This window comes from Stenella coeruleoalba (genome assembly GCF_951394435.1).
Source record: "Stenella coeruleoalba genome assembly, chromosome: 2".
NCBI lineage: Eukaryota > Metazoa > Chordata > Mammalia > Artiodactyla > Delphinidae > Stenella > Stenella coeruleoalba.
In genome coordinates, this window is record NC_137147.1 from 12,777,462 (window position 1) to 12,802,503 (window position 25,042).

At 37.9% G+C, this 25,042-nt stretch overlaps 1 protein-coding gene across 4 annotated transcripts in view; it reads left to right on the forward strand.

Moving 5' to 3' along the window:
* The window catches only part of RPS6KA5 (ribosomal protein S6 kinase A5), a 182,015-nt gene extending 158,169 nt beyond the window's left edge, over positions 1-23,846 (forward strand). For all 4 annotated transcript variants that reach the window (XM_079915030.1, XM_079915031.1, XM_079915032.1 and 1 more), the window contains 9 exons: positions 3,050-3,211; positions 4,896-5,021; positions 5,399-5,532; positions 6,199-6,292; positions 9,781-9,951; positions 13,327-13,518; positions 18,694-18,853; positions 20,217-20,380; positions 22,000-23,846. In XM_079915030.1, the coding sequence (XP_079771156.1) occupies positions 3,050-3,211; positions 4,896-5,021; positions 5,399-5,532; positions 6,199-6,292; positions 9,781-9,951; positions 13,327-13,518; positions 18,694-18,853; positions 20,217-20,380; positions 22,000-22,239 (1,443 nt within the window). In that variant the 3' untranslated portion in view covers positions 22,240-23,846. The remainder of the gene's footprint in view (positions 1-3,049; positions 3,212-4,895; positions 5,022-5,398; positions 5,533-6,198; positions 6,293-9,780; positions 9,952-13,326; positions 13,519-18,693; positions 18,854-20,216; positions 20,381-21,999) is intronic.
* Positions 23,847-25,042: the final 1,196 nt, after the last annotated feature.

The window sequence follows — 25,042 nt, forward strand, 5'->3', positions numbered from 1 at the left end:
GAAGAATCAGAATTCTACTTGTAGGAACTTAAATGGTCTTTTTCTCCCTATATGAAGGGAGAGAGGGGAGGATTATAATAACATTTGATTTTCTACATACTTATTGGTTAGAGTTTCTGAGTATTGATTTCCATTTGTGATCTCAAGATTTAGGCATATAGACTAAGGAGACTTTTATTATATTTTTTTACTTCTCAGTTCACGAGCTATTACTGCCACTGTGTTATACTTTTTAGATAGTGATTCCATCTCTTCTTTTCCCAGAAGAAATCTTAGAAAATTCAAAATCAGCCTCTTTCTCAGTTACGTATTATAATATATAGGGAATTATTCATTTACTTTCTTTGTACTTGAAACAGCGCTTTATTCCGCAAAAGCCTAATAAGACCATTCTGCAGAGCACCAACATGCCTGCTCAACCTAGTATGCTCAGTGCTGTCCACAAAATGACCACAATTTTAGATAACTCGAAAAAAAAGTTAAATAGACTGAGTTGACTAGTTATTTCAATCTAAATGGTCAACCTGGGATACCATGACCTTGATTTCTAAAACTCTGAGCTTATGACTTTTAAATAATTTCATCGTATCAACAAGCATGACCTAAATATTTATGCTCAAAAGGGACCATCAAGGTTTTATTTTTACTTTGCAGACTGAGCTTTTACATTATTATCACCAAAATTAATGAAACTATCAAACCAAAACAAAGAAAAAAACTCTGCTACAGAGCAAGCTTTCATGTTGTTATTTATTGTGTTTTCAATATAGAAAAACAAATAGTAATTGAGAATAAGAATTCTCTCTCTGTACTTATATACTCAAGAAAGGGCACATTTATTTCAGTCTCTTGGTGTAACCATTTAAAAAATCATTACTGTACATCTTACAGAAGTTCAGTAACAGAGTGAGAAGTACCTGTAGAATAAAATTAATTTCTCAGCATGTGCATTTCATAGATTAATATGGCTTGGAAAGGTTAACATTTGAACAAACTATTTCATATATCTTGTTCAGGAGTTCGGCTCAAAAATTAACAATAAGGTAAAATTCAAGAACATACTCAAGCAAAATACCTCAAATCATATTTTCCTAGGATCTTTTTCTCCACGGTTCCCTGTACTTGTGAATATTGCAAAATAGCTTTCATGTTAGAGAAATTTCTCTTTTCTATAGCTTAGAATAGTAATTTTAGGTTATTTAATTGCCTTGACTTTTTAAATCACAGGGACACTTCAGGAAAGACCAAAATTCTACTTGTAAAGACCCAAATGGGGTGGAGGTGGAGAGGATTGTAAGAGCGTTCAATTTTCTCCATACTAAACGTTCTCCTGCTAACAGTATATTTCTTTAAATTACTCCTTTACTCTAGAAGTTTCTCTTAATGTATGTACAAGAGCCAAGCACAAATCATACGCTTGTAATCATATGCTTGTAATGTAATCATACACTAGGAAAGAACACGAACTAGAAAGTCAGGAGACTGACCCTCCCAAAGGTTTAAGTGAAAAGGTTGGTTCTGATTTCCGGGCTTCCATTTCCGTCTGGATCAAATAAAGAGGATGAACTAAATGATCTCTAAAACCCATTTTAGCTGAAAACTTTGAAGGTCTAATTCAATGATTTTACCTCCATTGCGTCCACAAGAGGGCATAATAAAAACATTTTATGTTAGTTGATTATACTTACTGGATGTCATCAACCAAGAAGTACAAGTTTCACATTTCACCATCTCTGAAATCAGTGTGCAGCTTACAGTGGACAGCATTTTACTATTCTAAGTGGTAATGCTTTTTCTTTCTTAATGGTACATAAAATAAGTGTGTATCTTACTATCCAGGATGACATCTTAGATTATAAGAGAAATATATTAATAGGGTATCTGTGGGATTCAATTCAGTAAGTATAACCTGAGGTTGTTTCTCGTGGCAGAAGGAGAATAAGAAAACGGAACAGAGGGTTGAATTTGAATAATAGAAGACATGGCAGTTTATCAGACAGTGACTGACATGGGTAGAAAGGGGGCCTGGATCATCCCATGGGGTAGAGAAGAGGCAGTGTTGAATAGCTTAATCACAGTTGAATGAGAAAAGAATGGTTACGTCAGTTCATACTATCACAGTATCATTTAGACTTATAGACATAAACCAATGCATGAATTAAAGTGAGTTTGTTTATTTTCTAATTTGTCCAGATGGCCAGGAGGAAAAGCAAGTACAGAAGGAAAGCTAGTTAACACTGCCTCTAAAAATTAGGGATGTTCCTTTAGAGTTAATATTCATATCCATTTTAAAGCCCTTTATTATAGTTTAGTTTAGGTTTGGTTTGGTTTTGGTTTGGCTTAACGCCTGTCTCAGGGGACTCATGACAAAATAATTTTTGTTATCCCTAGGGTGAACTAGGGTGTCCTGGTGCCCCCCAGTGGCCAGGACGAGATTCCACAGTGGTGGAGAACAGACTCATCTCAGTCACAGCTTTAGTGAGCTATAAGCTGTGGTCAAAAAATGTGCTCCTGCTTGTAAAAAAATATTTTTTTAAATCATTAGTTTGAAATATGTGCTTCTCGCGCTTCCCTGGTGGCGCAGTGATTAAGAATCCGCCCTCCAGTGCAGGGCACACGGGTTCAAGCCCTCGTCCGGGAAGATCCTACATGCCGCAGAGCAACTAAGCCCGTGCGCCACAACTACTGAGCCTGCACTCTAGAGCCTGCGAGCTACAACTACGGAAGCCCGCGAGCCACAACTAATGAGCCTGCGTGCCACAACTACTGAAGCCCGCATGCCTAGAGCCTGTGTTCCGCAACAAGGGAAGCCACCACAGTGAGAAGCCCATGCACCACAACAAAGAGTAGTCCCCTCTCGCTGCAACTAGAGAAAGCCCGTGCACAGCAACAAAGACCCAATGCAGCCAAAAATAAATAAGATAAATATTAAAAAATATATGTGCTTCTCTTTGTTGTTTAATTAAAATCATTATCTTTGTTATTTTTCAAAAATATATTTCAACTTTGTTGATTTCTACTTTGTACCAATTTTCTTTCTCTGTTTTAGAAAATAAATTGGGATGATTTAGCTGCCAAAAAAGTGCCCGCACCCTTTAAGCCAGTCATCCGAGATGAATTAGATGTGAGTAACTTTGCAGAAGAGTTCACAGAAATGGACCCCACCTACTCTCCCGCAGCACTGCCCCAGAGCTCCGAGAGGCTGTTTCAGGTAATCTCCAAGAGCCCACACATGTTTGTTGGCCATGTATGCTTTGAAAGAAAAGATTAATTTTCCCATGTGAAAGCTTTTTGGCATCTTGAAAAACAGGACTGTATAATCTCTTCAAAATTATTAAATACAGAGATATTGCAAATAAATATGTGTTGAATTTACACCTGAAATTTTACTTCTGTTCAAGCTCTTTTATAGAGAATATAATGCTACTTTACTTCTAATCATACAAAATATTCCTTAATTCATAAGCAGTGTTATCTGATTCTTTATCTTCAGTGACTAATCAGAACTGTTTCTCAACTCGTAAAAAAGATTTAGAAAGGATTTTACACTTAGGAAAGGATCTTTTCTCAGACTTAAGATAAAATATTCTATTAAATGGCATCATAGCTTCACCTCTTTGGCTCCCGTTAGTATCCCAGTAGTATGGTTTAATTTGGCTGTCCAGACACTGTCTCTGGACATAGGTGACACTGGTGGCTAGCACTTGGCTGGGACAAAGCAGATGTTGAAAAAAATGTTCCTCGAATTAGTGAATGTTCTAGCTTAAACAGATTAATCATCCATCATTATACAGATGGTCCCCAATTTACGATGGTTCAGCTTAGGATTTTTTGACTTTATGGTGGTGCAAAAGTGATACGCATTCCACGGAAACCATACTTAGAATTTTGATCTTTCCTGGGATGGTGATGTGCAGTACGATCCTCTCACGATGCTGGGCAGCGGCAGTGAGCCCCGGCTCCCAGTCGGCCACTCGATCACGAGGATAAATAGCCGATACACTTACAACCAATCGGAACCCAAACAACCATTGTTTTTCACTTTCAGTACAGTAGTCAGTAAATGACATGAGGTATCCAACACTTTATTATTAAATAGGCTTTGTGTTAGATGATTTTACTCATCTGTAGGCTAATGTAAGTGTTCTGAGTTTAAGGTAGGCCAGGGTAAGCTGTGACATCTGGTAGGTTAGGTGTGTTAAATGCATTTTCAACTTAGGGTATTTTCAATTTATGGTGGGTCTGTCAGGACTTAACCCCATTGTAAGTCAAGGAAGATCTGTACCACTTTTGGTTCAGCACGTCATTCTGCCGTTTGATTTGACTCCTTTTCTAAAACTCAGTTTTGAATTTAACCTAAGGAAATATAATGAGTCAAATAATTGCTGAATTAGAAACTGACTGGAATGAAACTTGCTATTTATCTAGTTTGAAAACCAGTAGCATTTGGACCACTTTTAGTTCCTTAACTGTACCTTTTTTGAGAAGTTAGTTGTGTTCGTTTATAAGCAAACTTTTATCAGCAATGCAAAAGAATTATATCTATGAGTCAGAGACTGGGGATGGGATAGGAAGGAAGTATTTTTCTGCCTTTAATTTTGAATTGGTTTAGTTCTACCAGAAGATGGCGTGATGTCCTTCTGAAAAGCATTATTCTATTGATTTGAAATAACCTTGCATTTTAGATTCATCTTAACAAATATTTGAGCTTTTTTTTTTTTTTTTTTTTGGCCTCACCATGTGGCTTGTGGGATCTTAGTTCCCCAATGCGGGATCGAACCCACGCCCTCAGTGGTGAAAGCACGGAATCAAAGAAGAAAAAAATGATTACAATCCAGTCTGTGCTAAACTGGAAAATTGCAAATCCTTATTTTTTTACCTTTCTTTTTTTTTAGGGCTATTCCTTTGTTGCTCCTTCTATTCTCTTCAAGCGTAATGCAGCCGTCATAGACCCTCTTCAGTTTCACATGGGAGTCGATCGTCCCGGAGTGACAAATGTGGCAAGGAGTGCAATGATGAAGGTGTAGCCATGTGGTTAATTAAATGACATATTCATGGTTTAAATACCAACACTAATTGACTTTCTCAAGTCAAGTAAATTTAATAGACTTTCCATTTGACTAAAACGTAATTTTAAAAAATGAATAAATGGAAATAGTAAGATTTGCCCTAGAGAATTGTTAACATCCATTTGAATGAGCTCGTTTCTTACGATAGAAAGTAATATATTTTAAATAAGTGACATATATGATAGAAATGAGCTAATGATGAATTTTTAGAGATTGTAAGTGTATTCCACTCCTATTAACATTAATAATGTTCTGTTACTCAACAATTTTATCTATCCCTGTGTATTACTAATATTTTCTTAAGTGAAATGATGTTGGTTTCTTGTCAGGACTCTCCATTCTATCAACACTATGACCTAGATCTGAAGGACAAACCATTGGGAGAAGGAAGTTTTTCCATCTGTCGAAAGTGCATAAACAAAAAAAGTAACCAAGCGTTTGCGGTCAAAATAATCAGCAAAAGGTATCACATTTCCAGCAGTCTCTCTTATGTATTTGTCCTAGTCAATGGCTTCTATAAATTACTATTTTTATTTAAAAGGAAAATAATGGTATATTATAAGGTTTTCAACCAAGGTTTTAGCCATTCAGCTCATCAGTTGATCCATTATACTTCTAGCTCTGAGAAAGTAATCCATTTTAGACATAAATCATAGTATGATATGCTTTTCAGGTTATTATGAGAAGACTTTCTTGTGGCGGTGTTGTTTAATCAGACTCGCTTAGTGAGTTCAGCAGCTTTTGCCATTCCTGTTAGTTGTATATTTGAAATATTTTGTTCTGCAATTATTTAGTGACCTAGGGGTAGTTTGAGAGCCAGCTAGTTGTTTTGGTAACTGATTATTACCTCCATGATTGTATATTCTTATTACCAAATTTTCAGGCAAGTAGACATCCATTTCTTCATGTGATTAGCTCTTTCCTGACTCAGAAATGATCATTTTTCTCAAGAATAATGCTTTACTTGTTCTGGTGGGTGTATGACTCACTACTTTCAGGGAAGCCTCATTCTGATACTTTGACACTTACCTTCTGAATATACTGTAAATAAAAACAAAATTAGGATTGGGGCAATGCTTCCAAAAACTTGGTGAAGAGGGATGTAGAGACTAACTGTTTCATCTTGCAGGTTGGAAGCCAATACTCAGAAAGAAATAACAGCTCTGAAACTCTGTGAAGGACACCCCAATATCGTGAAATTACATGAAGTTTTTCACGATCAGGTAGTCCACTTTTTTTTCTGTGGATACTAATTCATATTACAGGGTTCTACTTTTCATCAGTTGTGTTGGTGCTGGGTCAAAGTCAGGGATATGGGACATGACCGAGCCACGTGAGAGGGTGAGAAGCCACTCCACGCATGCTTTCACCCATCCCCAAATCAATGCTTCCTCTCACTTCTGCTTCTCTCACTCAGTCGTGGTCGTGTAGGACCTGGAAGGAGGACGGGGGGCTAAAGCCCAGCTCACTGTGCTTACTGCACGTTCAGCTACCACCCCGCATAGCTTCGTCTCCGCGTACCTCTCAGTACTCAGTCATTTTCAGCCGTCAACTTAACCCTTTAACTTCAAGAGTAGAACTTAGCCTAAAGCCTCATTAATGCAAACTGAAAGAGCAAATAGGAAGCAGAGGGCAAAGATACTCTCTTTCCATCTTCTTATTCCAGGTGACAGATTCTGCTCAGGCCACAGGCCAGGTCATGCTCCCCGCCTTCTACCCCCGGTCCCACTTTCCAGCAGTCCCCTCACACAGGGTTATGTAACGTTAGAGATAGGAGGAACACTGTTTTGTCAGGTCCATGTCTCCTTCCCTGCAGAAATCTCTCCATTACAGTCATCTCTCCTCCTGGGACTGAGCGGGATGGCACAGTCTGACGCAAGACAGCGTGCTGCGTTCTGGATGTGGTTGGCCCTCACTTTACCAGAGAAGAAACTGAGGTTCAGAAAGATCATGAGTGTTTTCCCACAGGAAAAAAAAAGTGGGGGGAGGGGTGCATCACGAGACTCGTCCAACCAAGGTCACATAGCACATCAGTGAAAGTCTAGTAGGAAGACTTGGTCTCCGGTTCTGGGCTCTCTCCAGTGTGGTACCCTGACATCCACGTCCTAGGAGAGCGGTGGCCCAGTTCTCTACCACATTGAACCTTCCCAGAGTGCCGTGGCCAAGCATGACACACGGTGGGGAAACCAGGCGGCAGCAGCAGGAGCGTCATAACTATAATAACTGCTGCTGTTTATTTTCACATACGTTACGTGGTACAGGTATGGTAGCACTCATTCTACATGTATCATCAAACTCCCGGAAATTAAGTAACCGGGTCTCCCAGTTTATAAGTGGTACTGCTGGAATCTGAACCCATGCAGTCCAACCTCAGAACGAGCACTTAATTAATTACTTTGTTCTACTGCCTTAGAGGAGGCAGACACAAAGCCTGGTTTTCACATCAGGTGAGTGAGCACCCAAAAATGACATCATCTACTTGCATCCTTGGTGCTTATAGTCAGGAAAGGAAGCTCTTTGAAGCAAGGACTCGGGGGGAACTGTTCTCCCTGCTCCTCTGCTGCCTCCACCTCACCGGGCCACTCAACTACAGTGCAGGTAGAGTCCCCTGCCCACTGAGGGTGCTTACAAGGAGCCTAGGTAGTCTCCTGTTGAAGGCGATCCACACATCCATCAAGGGCTTGGTGGATGACCTTGGACACACCCCTCGGTTTTGCAGCTGTGCCCCTAGCTACTTCCCCCGAAAGACTTTCCATCTCTGACCGTCAGGCCACTGTCAGATCTCAGGACCTACATCCCTAATATTTTACTTATGTGACAAATTAACTTTATTATTTGCTATTTTTATATTCAAGAGTTACTAGAATAGAAACCATCTCATGATGTAATCCTATGTATACCAGTATAAATATATTATCATTCTAATATACAGTTGTTGATAGTTTGCGTTGTTTTTTCCATGATGGTGACACAGTTGCCTAGATCATGCCCGAATCCACCATAGTCCTCTTTTCAACTGATGGGTGAAATTGATTGAGGGTGTGTCTCCAGCCTTTGACTGTACAGCAGTGTAGTTTGTGTACCATGATTTGTGCTTTACTACTCTATTAGTTTCCTATTGCTGCTGTTACAAATTACCACAAACCTAAAACAATACGGAGGTATTATCTTACGGTCTGGAGGTCAGATAATCAAAATCAGCCTCACTGCTGTAAAGTCACGGTGTCAGCAGGGCTGGTTCCTTCTGGAGGTTCTAAGGGACAGCTTATTTACTTCTCTTTTTTAGCTCTGGAGACTGCCCACATTCTTGACTTGTGACCCTTCCATGTTTCGTTCCAGTCTTTTGTTTCCATAGTCCCATCTCATACTGTTGACTCTGGTGGATAATTAAGACAGCCTTCCCATCTCAAGAGCCTTAATCACTTCTGAAAAACCCCTTTACCATATAAGGTAACATCCATAGGTTCTGGGGATTAGGATATGGACATCTTTGGAGGGCCATTATTCAAGCTACTATATGTACATTTTTTCACTGTTACCTGCATTTCATTGGTAAGGGTGCTAAAGTTCATAGAGGTAAAGTAACACCCCCAAGGTCATAAGTAAGTAGCAGAACTGGCATTCAGATGCAGGTTTGACTCTAAAACCTATCTCTTAAACCACTATAGGTCTTGCCCCTCATTTTTTTAAAGCTTGCTGGCATATACTTGTAGCAGACCTTTAGATTTGATCTTAATTTGTCTGATGTAGAAACTCAAATTAGCATGGTCTCTAATAGCCTGGGAGCAATTCTCTTGATAAAAGCGTTATTCACCTTCTAGAATTTGCCCACTATGTGCAGGATAATGTCTTTATAATCATCTTTTTAATGAAGCAATTTTCCTGGACTTTGCTAATTCAAAGGGAAGCATACTTTGTTTCGTTTGTTGAGTGACATTGGTGCTATAAGGCATAGCACTTGAATCTGAATATTGATTTGTATCTTTTTTAAACCATTTGTGTTCGTTGGGGAGCTGATGTAATTCCCTTGCTTTTCAATAGCTCCTACATTATTTTCTTTATGGGAATGTATGCAAAACATAGTAAATACATGACTTTTAATACTATTTAATTAAGATAATGCCTTGGGATCAAAAGCAATTATTTAAAAAAAAAAAAAAAAAAGCCCAAAGTGAGTTATGGGTATTTGGCATGGGAATTAACAGGAACACTGAAACTAATCTGTTGAGCCCTAACAGAAGATTTAAAGTGACATCATCCAACCGTGCCTTTTTTAAAAGGTAAATTTGCCATTAAATGTGTGTGTCAGGCCTCCTGGGGGTAGTTGCCCATATTCCATCAGTAATCTATGGTATTTAAAGCAGCCAATTTCACATTATTATCTGTACTAGGTTACACTTTAAGAAGAAAGATATGTACACTTGATAGAGAGGGTTGGAATGGAATTCAAATGAAAGAATTAGTCAAGGAAAGGATATACAAAAATTTCACTGCAGTACTTGAAATTTTCCATTACCAAAATAGAACTCTAAAAAAGTCACATTATCCTTCAACTCTTTCCCCTAAAATATAAGGGTCGCTGTTGACTATTTTAACAAGGGACTATTTAAATTTATTGGTAATAGTTCATAGTCAGGAAATGTTTTATACGTTGATAAGCTTCTACTCCTCTTCGTTAAGGCCCTCCACATTATTCTTCTTTCTTTTCTAGCTTCACACATTTCTAGTGATGGAACTTCTGAACGGGGGAGAGCTATTTGAACGCATTAAGAGAAAGAAACACTTCAGTGAGACAGAAGCCAGCTACATCATGCGGAAGCTTGTTTCAGCTGTAAGCCACATGCATGATGTTGGAGTGGTACACAGAGATTTGAAACCCGAGGTATAAAATTACATGTTTTCTCATATAATGCAATCTAGCATCATTATTAAATATCCCCCAGATATGTGTGGGCTTTTTTTGGGGGGGGGGTTGTTTTGATTTTTTATTTTCAGGGCTTTCTGCTAAATAGATACTTGCAAATATCACGTTTCTTGCATTTTTTTCCTTTTCTATTTCAGTCTAAAATAAATTTGTCTTTTCGTTCGGTCTTTTTTTTTTTTTTTTTTGCCGGCTGATCATCTTGAGGTTATATTTGTAAGTGTGAGAGCCTTTTATGGAAGAAATACTTTATGCAACAATTGTGGACTAAAAATAGCAATGGAAATTTTGTAGCAGAAAATAATGCCCCTGCTATATGTATACCATTTTAGAGGGATTTTAACAGTGTATTTTGAAAGCTTATCTTTTACTTTTGTAATCAAATTGATTAGCTCATGAATAGCAATGTATGTTGTTGTGTTCTAAATTTTTAAATATAAAGCATTGTCTTTGTTTAATGAGTTATGCCATCCTTACATGTGCTTTTCTTTGCTCATGTACTATAATATTTATAGAACTGTGTAGCAATGTAGAAGTAGCAGCTTTTTATATATTTTTTCTTTCAAAAGGTTAAGAAAGAAGGTTCTAACTCTAGAATGATCCCTTTTTAGTATCAAAAATATGAAAATTCCTCCCTTTTAGAAAATCATTGAAAGAATAATGAAAATTTAAAAACAAAACCCAATAATTTATAAAAGAATAACAATGAATCATCCTCTATCCTATGCGAAATTCTATATATTTACTATCTAAAATAGAATTTCAATTTTAACTACCGTGTGATTATAATGCCTTAAGTATATTTAAAATAATAATTTGGTGTTTATTTTTGTATTAGATTACAAAAGAATCTTTCTCAAAAAGCACGATTTTTGCCTTTTATTTAAGTACCTTGGATTATTGGTAGGAAGAGGATGTTTTAAAAATGGAATTCTGTGCCTTCGGATATAATTGACTGAGTCCCAAAATATTTAAGCTTCTATGTACTTTCTGTTACTGTTATTCATATTACTCGTAATTAATCAAAAGTGAATTGTGTTTTATGAACTTGCAACTATGATAGCTACCCCTCTGCTTCCTTCATCACAATTCTCGCTCTCCCACACAACGCCCACTAAAAATATGGCACTCTGTACATTGGAGATTTGCTGTCTATTTTTAAATGTGAAAGCATACCACTTAACTGTTTTTTTTTGATAGACAAGGAACAAGCATGTAATTTTTTTAATTGAAAAGATCTGTTCCATGACTGTCTAGAATTCATTTTCACATGTTTTATTCTTTGATAACTGGCCATCTGTCACCTTATGAGTCTCAAATGATGCAACTGTCCTCTCCAGCGGAATTGAAATTTGCCTTCCTATTTTACTGAGTAAAAAGATACTCACATAGCTTAATTCTTATCTGCCATAAAGCTTTTCTTTCAAATAATCATTTGAAAAGAAGAATTGTCTGATTATTAAAGACATTCTACTACCGTTATAGTCCTAAATCAACATATATTTTGGAGACATGAAAATGTGCCTTTGTACTAACACTTTCATAATAAAATAGCTTTCACTTTGACTTTTAAGTGGCAGAGTATATTATTTTCAAGCTAAAAGTTTAATCCCTTTCGCATTGATGTAGCATTTTAAGATCTGACTATATATCTTTCAGTAGATATTTATGTGGTATTCATATTCTGCATAGGCAAGATAATTTCTAGGTGAGAATCAAATAAATTTAGAAGCTGGCTGACATTCTTAGTAAGCTGCTTTGTATTTTTCAAACTGGTCCCCATATTCTTGAAAGATTGAGAAATTTTATCAAATTAGTTTCTGGCAGAACTTGAGACAAGGATAAATGTGGTTTGAATGACTAATTCCTGCCACTTCTGACCATGCACACCCAACTACATTTTGAGAATTGGGAGAGGAGTGAAGAGGGGTGTGCCATGTCTCCTCCATTTCAAGATCTAAGAACAAGGAAGTCCTTAGCTGGTCTTAGTATAGAAGACACTAAAGTCATTTCCAAAGTCTTGTAGGCTCTGGGAGGACAGGCCAGGTGTGCTTCATCCACTGCTCTGTATGTAGCACAGTGCCTTGTGCTGTGGAAGAGTTCAGGGGTCATTTGCTGAGACTTCTCCCAAGTACCCGGTCCATGAACCCCAGCTATGACTTCAGTTGTGGTGAAGCCTTACATTGAATTATATTCACATTTTAATTCCATCACAAATTCAGGATTAGGCATTTTGTATAATAGAAAATTTAAGAAAACTTTTCAGTTAATTTTTTTGCTTCTTTCCTACCACTTCATTCATTTCTAACTTTTGAATGGGGGCCTAGAAGATTTTTCTTCTTTGTATCAGTGAAGCATTCTATGATGTATATTATTTCACTTCAAATAATATTAAAAAGCAAATGGTGTTCCAGAACTGGGGAATAATTTAATGGTCAAAAACGCATAACAGATTTTGTTAGGATGTCTAAAGACAATATAATCAGATTCAATCACTGTGCATACTAGCTTGATGTACTAATAAAAATGTACATAAAAATTTGCCCATCAGTACAGTTAGATTTTTTTAAACAAGTGGTAAATACAAAAGTAATCAGTAAAACCTTAGTGATTGACACGGCTTGGCAAATGATTCAAAATAACAATGTTTTCTGAATAATAGAGGGGTAATAGCCATAAGCATCAAAAATGTTCAAGTATTAACTGTTTTGGAAAAAATATTTCTGAAACATATGTCTCCACCATGTATTCTTTAATAGGCTTTACTAGATATGATGTCTAACTGTCTTATTTATGACTTCATTCAATGTACAAATATTTACCAAAGCATCTACTACATGAGAGAGTCATGAATAAGGTAGACGCACAGTTGCTGGCCTCATGGAATTATGGTCTCATGTGGGTGAAGACATTGAACTAATATTGCAGAGCTGATAAGTGCCAGGAAAGAAAAGTAAATGCTAGAAGAAAATATAATAATCTCCATCTTCTGTTTGGTGGCATCTCTAAATGAGGATTAGATGCCTGAGAGCCAGGTTGGAAGGGAGGTTGGTGGAGGAGGTCGAAGACAGACACAAGCAGAAGGGAAAGCATAGACAGAGAAGAGGCATGGTCCCATTGAAAATGTTCCACATGACCTTGTACAAATTGATGTGATACAGAAAAGTATAAAGCAGAGAGTGACAGTACGCTGACATCCAGGTCCCAGACCCACCCTGTCAGACCTTTCTGTATCTGAATCCAGTGTAAATAGATAGACAGGTAATATTGCATAAATGCATCACCAAGTCCCATTACATTTTAATGAGAAGGTAATGAAGTGTTTGTATCTTGCAGAATTTATTGTTCACTGATGAAAATGACAATTTGGAAATTAAAGTAATTGATTTTGGGTTTGCACGCTTAAAGCCACCCGATAATCAGCCTCTGAAGACGCCGTGCTTCACTCTTCACTACGCCGCCCCAGAGCTCTTGAATCACAACGGCTACGATGAGTCCTGTGACCTCTGGAGCCTGGGTGTCATTTTGGTGAGTTCATATGTCAGGCCGTTAAACCCAGTCAGTTCTCTGATGTCCTCTGTATATCTCTCTCTTTGCTGTTTTTCTTAAATTTGTGAGAAAATTGGCAAATTGGTTTCTTTTCTTTTCAGTAAAAGGCCTGACTGAAGACTATTTCCCTTTCTTAAAATTTACATTGGAGAAAATGTAGGAATTTTTATTTTGGTTTATTCTGGAATATTTAAGGCAACTGTGTTTAATGTGAATTACAGTTACGTATATATGTATTTTTAAAGAAGCAGTAGTATATTTTCATAAGATATGCATGTTAGATATAATGTGAAAATAGCTAAGTGACTCATTAATAGAAAAAATATTTTAAAATATATTCTCTGAGATTTTCAGGCTAAAATGTAATTAAGGAATATCACTTAGGATAAATTAACAAATTAATAGAAAAAATTAAAAATATTTATAGTAACTTATAGTAATCGTGGTGAGCATGCTTTTCACAAACTCTCTTTGGATGCCGGGATCAGAAACAGAACATTAAGCTAGAAGAATCTCGGCATGTTTTTTTCTCAAAATAGCTTTACTTTTTCTGCATATAATCTGTAATGCATAATCATAGGGAGAAGTTTTCAGACAACAGAGAAAGATATAAGGAACAAAGTGAGATCACTCGTAATCTCATCATACAGAGATAATATTGTGTAAGCTCTTACTCTCCTCCCATCCCTACCCCCTATTATGTATGCTTTATATCTTTCTACAGATTTCTCTATATATTTGTATATATATTCAGGGTTTTTTTTAACAAATGAGATTATGTTATATATGTAGTTTGAGATCTCATTATTTCCTTAGAATAGATTCCTAGGAGAAGGATATATAGATCTTTATTTTGACATATATGCCTGTATTTCCTTCTAGAAGGTTTATCAGATCATGTTCTCATCAACTGTATGTGAATACATTGGCTACTATCAATTTCAATTTTAAATTATTTCCTACTGTTATAATTTGCATGCATTTTCTTGATGAGTATTCAGTTTGAGAATCTTTTCGTGTATTTGAACATTTTTATTTTCTCTATTATGAATTGCTGTTTATGAGCTTTGCCAACTTTCCTATGGGGAAATTTTTCTTATGGAAACTTAAAGGTCTATTAAGGATTTTAATTCTTTGTCTGCCATTAATATTGGAAATGTTTTTTCTGGTTTTTCATGTCTTTGAAAACTTTGTAGTAATATGGGGTTTTAATTTTGTTTTTTGAGAGGCTTAAATAGAGAAGTTTTTTTATTTTTATGTTGTAAGATATGTTAGTCTTTTCCTTTGTGGTATCTGGCTTTGATGTCAGATTGTCACTCCACCCCAACCCAAGATTATAAAAATATTCTCTTAAATTTTCCTTTAGAATTATGTTTTATTTTTATACTTATGCACTCCATCTGGGATTTATTTTGGTGTCAGTTTGTTTTCCCCCAATGGAAGCCAGTTGTCCTTGCAGGATGGTTCTTTTATTTTTAAGCTTTATATGGTTTTTATTTCAGCAGTTTTAAGTCATTATTTATAATTTTCAAACTGAAATTACATATTTATGAATATGATTTTTAAATTAAAATAAAAAACTAATTTCTGTAGATTTGAGAGTTTTGTTTGACTTAAACTGATTTCAGTAGCACTCTCCTAAAAAATTCGTCTAAATAAAAAAGAGCCTTTCTTTTTTAGCAATAATATGTTTACCCCTTGTAAAACAGCCCTTACTTAAATACAGGCCAAATATAATTACCATGCTTTTTAAGGTTTGAAAAGACCATCTTAGACATGCAGACAGGTATTCTAGAGCCTCCAAATGCCGTGTCTGTGGAAATAACTTTGTATAATGGCATGGGGAGAAGCCAGGCTTCTCTCTAGATCTAATTGTCAAGTTTTAAACAGGAACAGGGGACAAAGAACAGATTAAATGATACCACAAGAGTACAATCACAACGGCCAGACTGCGGGAAGTTCTGCAGGACAAACGACCGAGTTTCTCCAGCAAATAAATTATGAGAAGAAAATAGCCTGGGAACGTATAGATTAAAAGACACTTAAGAAACAGTGTTTGCATCTTACTTGAATTCTGATTCAAACAAATTCTAATTTCAAATCTATTTATTAAATTCAAACTGTAAATCTAAGTCATACAGATATATTTATACAATGTATATAACACAACTGGAGAAATTTGAATATTGACTGGATATTGGATGATACAAAGGAATTACTGCTAATTGTTTTAGTTGTAATAATAGGTTGTGGTTGTGGTTTTTAAAAATCCTTGCCTTTTAGAGACACGAAATACAGATGAAAAGCATAGTTAGCATCTGCATTAAACTGTCCAAAAAAAAAATAAGAAGAATGCTTTGCAAACTTTTCCATATAAATGAGTGCATATCGCCAGAGGATCTAGATACAAAGCCTGAGCTATCCCATAGTAAGCACAAAATTTTCTGGGGGGGTCGTCTGGTTTGCCTTAGAAATCTATGGCCCTTTTACATGTTGCATCTAATACACATGAATATGGATACTTTAATATGAAAATAATTTATGTTACCCCCACTGGGTAAAACAAATACTTCAGGAAGATGCATCACATCATACCATGCAGCTTTGATTACAACTCAGTCTACGTCATGTATGTGCAGTTCACTGGAAATTCACAGGACTTTAATTAAAATAGAGTTTACACAGTGTCTTAAGTCTGCTCGGGGCCACCATAATGAAACACTGCAGACTGGGTGACTTAAACAACAGAAATTTATTTCACAGTTCTGGAGGCTGGGAGGTCCAATATCAAGGTGCCAGAAGGTTGGTATCTGGTGAGGGCTTTCGCCTTTGGTTGCAAACAGCCATCTGTTCACTGCGTCCTCACATGGCCTCTCTTCAGTGCATGCGCTTAGAGAGAGAGAGCGAGAGCCAGCTCCCTGGTGTCTCTTTTTGTAAGGACACTAATACTATTGGATGAGGACTGCACCCTCATGACCTCATTACCTTTACTTCCATAAAGTTTCTACCTGCAAATACACTCACATTGGGGGTTGGCTCTTTGGCATATGAATGTTAAGGCACACAATGATTCAGAGCTTAACAGACAGTATTTAGAAAACGTAGGATAGGATTATATACTATCCCATAGGAATATATAGCATACCCACAGGATGGAATATAATGACATTTAAAACATATTTCTTCCAAGAGATTTATTCAGGATTTCTTATTTTTTCAATTTCTTCCCCAAATTTTATTGTGAAAATTTCAAGCCTAGAGAAAATTTGGGAGAATAACACTGTGAACATTTAAACATGTTGCCACATTTACTTTTCCTTTCTCCCTAATTCCCTCTTGTGTGTGTATACATACATATATATACACACATATATAGAAAGAGATGTATATCTTTATGTATATAGATACTTTCTTATCACACCATTTGCAAACAGTTTGCAGATACAGAATTATTCTTAACAGAAGTTGATTCCTGGATAATCAACTAAACTGTAAGATCTTGGAGTTGAGAGGAGCCCTAAAGTTTGTTTAATTCTAACTCTTCCAGAAAAGGGATCTTTTCTACAAAGTCCCTGTCACCAGTCTCCTTTAAAGATTTCCAAAGACAGAGAATTAGTTTTTCCACGCAAAAGCCTGTTGAATTATTACACATGAGAGCGAGAAAACTGTAATATGAAGGATATTTTCTTGTACTTAGCCACAAATGTATCTGTTAGGAAGTGGGGTAAGATAAGAAGCCGAGCAGATTTTGGAAAACTACTTGGCAGTATCTACCAAGCATACACAGACCAAATGACCCAGCAGTTCCAATCTCAAGGATACAGTCCACAGAAACGTGTATTTTTATGTACCGAAAGACACGTACAAGAAGATATATAGCAGCATGTTTCAAAATGCCCCAAACTGGAAACAGGTCAAAATCTTCATCAACAATAGAAAGATATTTTAGTCTGGATTCCCCAGAAAGCAGAACCTGACGTTAAAGCTTATGTTTTGTCATGTACCTAAGGACCATAATCCCAGGGAGGCAGGGAAAGAGGGAGAGCAGAGGGTGCACCACTGAGTTGCCACCTACTGTTACCAAGTGGAGCTGATCCCTTGAGTTCGTGGAACCAAGACCTCTCACTGAGCAGACCCTAAGGCTGCAGGAACAGGAAACGTGAATTCTACAAGTGGGTCGTGTGCCCATAGAATCTAGATATGGGGGACCCAGCACCAGTGGATCAGCCATTGGTTCAGCACAGTCCTAAAGGACAGCACCCCAACCCCACAGGGTATTGTCCTGAGCTGGTGTCTTCACTGAGCTTTTCATGTTCTAACAGGCCAGCTGCACCCAAGTGAAAGAATGCCAACCCACCTGACAAGTAGGCCCAATTTCCTTTCTTCCTTCATCAGTTGATCATCGGGAGCCCCCCTCAGTGAGGCCATAGGTGTGAGTTAAGGAAGAAGCATTGGTGCAACAGAGAGAGGTGATGGGCACCTATGCATGTAATTTGCCGTGTCTTCTGGACCTCCTCGGGTGATTCTGAGTATGCCGTGTCCATAGTACAGCGACTGCTGCTGCAGCTTTACGAATCAGTGCATCTGCTGATCCCAGTACACAGTTTTGTTCGAGCTTCAAAGAGCCATTTCAGCTGACTACTCGTACTGGCTCCAGGTGTCCCTGCCAGGATGTTGAATCCTGAGTCTCAGACAAGTGTTTCCATGGCAATAATTTCTTCTCCGTCAGCCAGGTCTTATGTTCCACACACCCACTCCAGCTCAGCGTCTTCAGGATCCATTCTCATGTGTGTCCCCTGATCCCTGCTGGGCCATTTTAGCCAGGCCTGCAATTCCTTTGGCATGTACACACGCCCCTGTCAACATTAATACCATCTTTTGAGATGGTTAGAGTATCCCTTTTTTATTCTTCTTATCTGAATACAGTTATCAAAATGGCTTTAAATCTTGATATCATACTAAGCCATTCCTTTTTATATACAAGTCTGAAATGTGTTGGCTGTTTCAGTGATTGAAGCCATGTAATCTTTTAAACGCAGTAATGCTAAGTGTAATATCTAGGAAATTACGCTAAGTTGGTCATGAAATTACCAGAGTGGCTTTGATGGTGATCTTGGCAGACATTCTGTTTTGCTCCTTTTTTTTTCTTGATAGTATACAATGTTGTCAGGGCAAGTTCCATTCCAATCTCATGACAAAAGCTTGACGTGCACCAGTGCGGTGGAAATCATGAAGAAAATTAAAAAGGGAGATTTCTCCTTTGAAGGAGAAGCCTGGAAGAATGTATCCCAAGAGGCTAAAGATTTGATCCAAGGTAAGAATCTAATGGAAAATTTCATATTTTATATGATGTGTAGTGACTGAAGTGGAATCATACCCATGACATATATTTGTTTGTGAATTACTCAAGGAGTCCCTGTGTGTTCTAAAAGGTTTCAGGCTACTCTATTCAGCCTTATTTTCTTCTCAGAACACTCTCCCTCACTAATCTTATCCACATTCACTACGTGCACTAGCACTTGGATCCACCAGCATCTCAGTCTCACACCTTCAGAATGAACCTCTTCCTGTTTACTCTCCTTTCCCCCAAGCATGTGCCTCCTCCTTTCCCCCTCCTTTTACATGGCCACGAAGCCAGATCACCAGGACAGGACCCAGCATCACCCTAGATGCCCGCAACCTCCCTCGCCTTCCGCAGCCAGGCACCCGGTCCTGCGGGCGCAGCATCCCTCCCAGCCACCCCTCCTCCCCATTCACATGGCTGTCACCTTAGTTCTTGTCATCGTCTGTCTCCTAAAATCCACAACATGCTTTCAGCTTGTCTCACTTCCTTTCACTTTACGTGTCAGCCATCGGCACAGTGACCTTCCTAATAGCCAAATGCAGTCATGCCTCTTTTCTGTTAAAAATCCTTCAGACAGTCCCCGTGAGCTTCAGGTCAAACTCCATAGTGCAGCCTTCACAATTCAAAGCCCTTCACAGCCTGGCCCTGCCTGCCTCTGCTTCCTGTCACCTTCGCTCCACCATCCTCGAACACTTGAATTCCTCAAATGTGCTGAGCGCTCGGATTCTGCTCCCCTTTACACGTGCTATTCCTAATCCCTGAAGAAGGGCACCCTTCTTCATCAAACCCACTACGGCTCATCCCCCAGGACTCGTCTCCTGGGAGCCTTCCAGGATGCCCGCACTCCCTAGGCTGAGTCTTTCCCCTGGGCCTGCCGTGCGTGTGGCTCGTGCTACAGCACTTGTCCTGTAATGTGATGAGACCTGGGTTTTGTCTGTGTGCCTCCCCGCAGCTCTTCTCTGAGTGTCCATCTCCATACCTCCACATTCCCTGTACATGAATGAAGTAAATCTCGGTACTCTTTGTGTTGCGGGAGTTTGCCTGGTCACTAGTGGGAGTCCTTGTTTTAGGTGGTTATCTTCTCCTGATTGGAAAGCCAGCTAGCCTACAGCCTCCAGATATAGGCTACTGTGGGCTTTATTATTAGCATCCGGTATTCACTAGGGGATTTAAATGTACATGAAAATGTACGTAATTATCTTTGTAGGAGGTTGACGCCTTTCAGAAACCATCATGTCTTGTGAACATAATTGAGATCTATGTCTGAGGTTGACTTTAAACTATGTTTGAAATGACAAATCATAAAATAAAAATATCTTATTTATTCCCACAGGACTTCTCACAGTCGATCCAAATAAAAGACTTAAAATGTCTGGCTTGAGATACAATGAATGGCTTCAAGATGGCAGTCAGCTATCCTCAAACCCTCTGATGACTCCAGACATTCTAGGGTCTTCAGGAGCTGCTGTGCACACCTGTGTGAAAGCAACCTTCCATGTAAGGCTCTGGGCTCTGCACTTGTAGGGCGGTTTGGAAAGGGATCAGATAGATGTTCTTACTCTATAATCTATTGCTAAGAGACACCCTCTTAGCAATACAATTTTTAAAACGGATTCTTTTAATTTTAGATATGCTTTTATAAATCCCTTCATGATATAAACACATTTATAAACAGACGTGCATGGGGACCAGAGTCACTGCTAACCCACAAAATATTTGACATTTAGAATGAGTTTGCAAGATGAGGCAGTAGTCTGATATTTGAATAGTTGAAATTTTTGACTTGGTAAGGAAAACAATATGCATACTATTAGAACTTTAAAAAAAATTTTTTTTTTATTGAAGTATAGTTGATTTACAATGTTGTGTTAATTTCTTCTGTACAGCAAAGCTATTCAGTTATACATATATATACACTTTCGTTTTCATATTCTTTTCAATTATGGTTTATCACAGGATATTGAATCTAGTTCCCTGTGCTATACAGTAGGACCTTGTTGTTTATCCATTCTATATATAACAGTTTGCATCTGTTAATCCCAAACTCCCCATACATCCCTCCCCCACCCCTTTTCCCCCTTGGCAACCACAAGTCTATATTAGAACACTTTTTCTCTCAAATAAGCTAAATGACTGTCTGTAAAAGCTATAAATAGGCATTAGGAACTAAGGCACATGTGAAGGTCCATTCATTCGAAAATCATTTTGTGCATAATATGTTCTAGAGACTGTGAGGGATAAGAAGTAAATTAATTGGTATTAAGTAAAGGCTGTATACTTGAAAGGCTGAGACTGCGTAGCAATAACTGTAGATTCTGCACATTCGTGCCAAGCAGATGCAAATACATTAAGGATAAGGAGCCAATGAGTTAGAGAGAAATTAAATTACTTCTGAAAGGATTATCTTGAGAAAGGAGACAGGATAGCATTTCCTCTTCAGCTGCAGAAATGGATTAAAATATTAATAAACTGGGATCTGGTGAGGTGTGAAGAGATGAACTGCAAGCATTTGAGGCAGGTGATCCAAATCTTCTCAGTGACATATGATGTAAGGTTGTCACTCAGCAATGCCTAAGCTTGAATCTAAGAAAAGTAAAGACAGGCTGCTGTGAGGAGGAAGCCAGGCTGAGGTTTATAGAGCTAATCTTCTCTGCATATATTGTGTCCAAGATGTACCCAGATTGCATTGACGTGGGAGTGGAGATCAGGGGCTCTGTGTTGGGACTTTGTGGTTGGAATTTTAAATCTCAGACACAGAACTAGTCAAAGTGGTGGAGAGAGGTGAGTTAGATTGCTGACATTCTTCAAGAATTTCCAGTCCGTCGGTGGTTTTTTAATTGAGAGGTAGCCCTTCCCTCTTCAAAAGATTTATTAGGATTGTGACTCCTGGACGCCCTAACAGGTGGATTTAAACAGAGTCCTCAGAAACCCTTTCCCATGAGCTTCTGTACCCTGCCCGGAGTTTTGGATACAGTGGTGTTAAGGACCATGTTCCCAGAACAACTTGAAGCTGTGGTTGCCAAGCTTGCCAAACGCAAGTTCTCTATAAGTCATGACGTCCAGGAAGACTTCAGTCCTTTTACCTTCACGGGGGTTCCCCTTGTTTTCTCCCCTAGGCCTTTAACAAATACAAGAGAGAGGGGTTTTGCCTTCAGAATGTTGATAAGGCCCCTTTGGCGAAGAGAAGGAAAATGAAGAAGACCAGCACCAGTACCGAGACGCGCAGCAGCTCCAGTGAAAGCTCTCACTCTTCTTCCTCCCATTCTCATGGCAAAAGGACACCCACAAAGACATTGCAGCCCAGCAATCCTGCCGACAGCAATAACCCAGAGACCCTCTTCCAGTTCTCAGACTGAGCAGCATAGGAACGGTAGGCGCATAACGGGTGATCCATTGTCCCTTCTGCTCCCTCATCGTGCGCCTGCGGCCAGGTTCTGTGCTTTGAAAAACGTGTCCCATTGGTCTCCTTGGAGTCTGCCTCGCAGGGAATTTTTTCAGGAAAACCCAATTGGTTATCCTCATCCAAAAGCACTGGACAGAGAATGTTACTGTGAATAGACCACATGTCATACTGTTTAGTGACCTAGCATGGTGCCAACAGGACTGTTTTTGAAAGAGCAAAGATGTCTGTCAATTTAATTAGGGACTGGTGAGATTTGAGCTGCTGACAAAGTAAGTCACAGGTTCTTCAGATGTCTGCCAACAAGAGTTCCTCGTACTGTGATGATACCTTTTGCTTCGCCTTGTGGGCATCGTGGGTTTTTAAGAGACTTGCACCCTTTGAACAGTGATTTATCAGCAAAAAAGGTCTGTTTTGAAAAAGAGTCTGTAATGAATTTTATGTGTGGCATATACTTATTTCTTCAGAGAGGATTTTAACTTATTGTTTTTATTTTATGGTTACCTATGACGATAACCTGCTATTATTAATCTTTTTCTAAAAAGTAAAAAAAAAAAAAGATATAAGAACTTCAGGTCCCACGCTCTATATTGGGGACCCATCTGAGATGCATGCTAAGCTATGTATGTTTTTAATTTTGCACTGCTCTTTCCTGGCAATTTGTTTTAATGGTTATTGCAAAATATTAAGGTACATGTCTCTGTTTTAAGTAATGTTGCACTTTATAAAAGAATATGAATAAAGCAAGCTATTTCATAAAGTGCACTCTTTAAAGCATATGTACTGTATTTTTGCCTCCCCCCCCCCCCATTATCTACTTTAAATTTGCCCTCACATCCCCCTTCCACTTTGGATGCAACAAGTAGAAGGGGCCTTGTATAACGTAATCATTAGCCCCAGAGGCACTGATGTGAGGAACACCTAAAGGGAAATCTATTAAACACTGTGCTTATTTGTACACTGTGCTGTGCTGCGGTGAGGCTTTTCCTCCTGTAGTCAGATATTATGTACATAATACTTTAGAATTATAACTATGACTTGTTTTGAAATTTTTCTGTTAAATTGAAATCCAGAAAGCATATTTTATAAACTTATGCAGAGCACTTTTATTGCTCAAAAGTTCTGAATTCATGCCGAAAACAAGTGCTGTGTGCTGAAGACATTTCACTGAATGATTGCTGCATTTTAAAATATGATTAATTCATCCGCTATGCAAAAAAGAAGTGATAGGATTTGTGTGTTGTATTTTGTTTTAAAACCATCACACGAAATGTCAGGACTGAGAAAAGCGATTTTTTGCGATGTTTACAGGAATCATGCTTAAAAAGGCCCAACATGTTTATTTTGTAGTTTTTGTTAATGATAACCTCTTGAGCATTAGTTTGGAATTAGGCATGATATTTATTTATTCCTTTCTTGAGATAATAGCAGCATTAATTTCAACCAGTTATGAATACTAAAAATCTTGCACTCTATGTGATAGTATATTTATTACTGAACCAATGTATATATTAACAGCCCAGGCAACAAAAACGGCAAATATTAAACTATTTTCAAAATGTATTATCCTGTTCACATTTTTGTCCACAATGATTATCGGAAAGAACTTTTTATACTTTTCAGTGGCCCAAATGGCTACCTAATTCTCACTGAGTCAATGAAAATTTTGTACTCCTAGCTTGTGGTCGTTCTTAGTAATGATGGGAAATCTTCGGTGCATTATTACCAAACTCTGTAGCTAATTCACAGAATGTGACCCCATCAGGCACAGGGTTACAATAATCAGAAAATGTCCATTTATATCTATAGTAAGGTTGACTATGTCTAGAAATGTGTTAGTTAGCTCTTCAAGACATTTTTAAAACTGTGCATTCTAGTAGAAGATACTAGTAAAGTATAAACCAAAGGGACTTTGTTGCTAAGGGGAAATGATCCAGAAGAATGGTTGGTATACCCTAATGATTGAGGGTGTAATTGATGCATTGTGAATATTGGAAATCAGTGGGTTTCACTTTCATTTATTTTCATTGCCTCTTCTTCTGGAGGACTTGACAGAAAATGAAATGGTAAAACGGCAGGCAGAGTGAAAGGAAGGAAAGAGAAGCTAATTTATCAACTGGTGAGCCTCCTTGAATGATTTCTAGAATGGGCTTTTGAGAAGAGCTCAGAAAACACTCAGAGGAGTGCCCACTTAGAGGATATCTTCATCCTCACTCTACTTATAAGTACCAGAAAGATGCTGAGTTTGCAGCAGTTATGGTAGATGCAGGCTGTTAGTGTCAGTGAATTGCACTTTAAAATTCACAAAGCTTTCGTTTAGTCACATCAAAAATGAACTAAAAAATAATCCATATGAAAATGTTAAATGAAAGGACTCTTTTCTGGTATTAGGAGAAAAATAGAAGTAGATTTAAGAGCAACAAATACACTAAATTCTCTTTGTAACAGTTTTGGAGATAGAGCCAAATCATCCCTTCCCTTCTTCCTTTATTGATTATAGTGGATGTAATTTTCATATCATCATAAATCCTGACTCATATATTTTGTAACTATATATAGCTAATCGGGAGGCAAGAATAAGAAAAGGAAAGTAATAGAGGAAAGACATTTTAAAAGACCAGTTTCTTCTAATTACCGTGTCAGATCCTATGGTTGAATGAATTAAATTAGCTGTTTTGAAATTCATTAATTCTTCCAAACCTCTATAAAACAGAAAACCACTGAACCACTGGAACAGAAAATCAAGTCTTCTGAGTTAA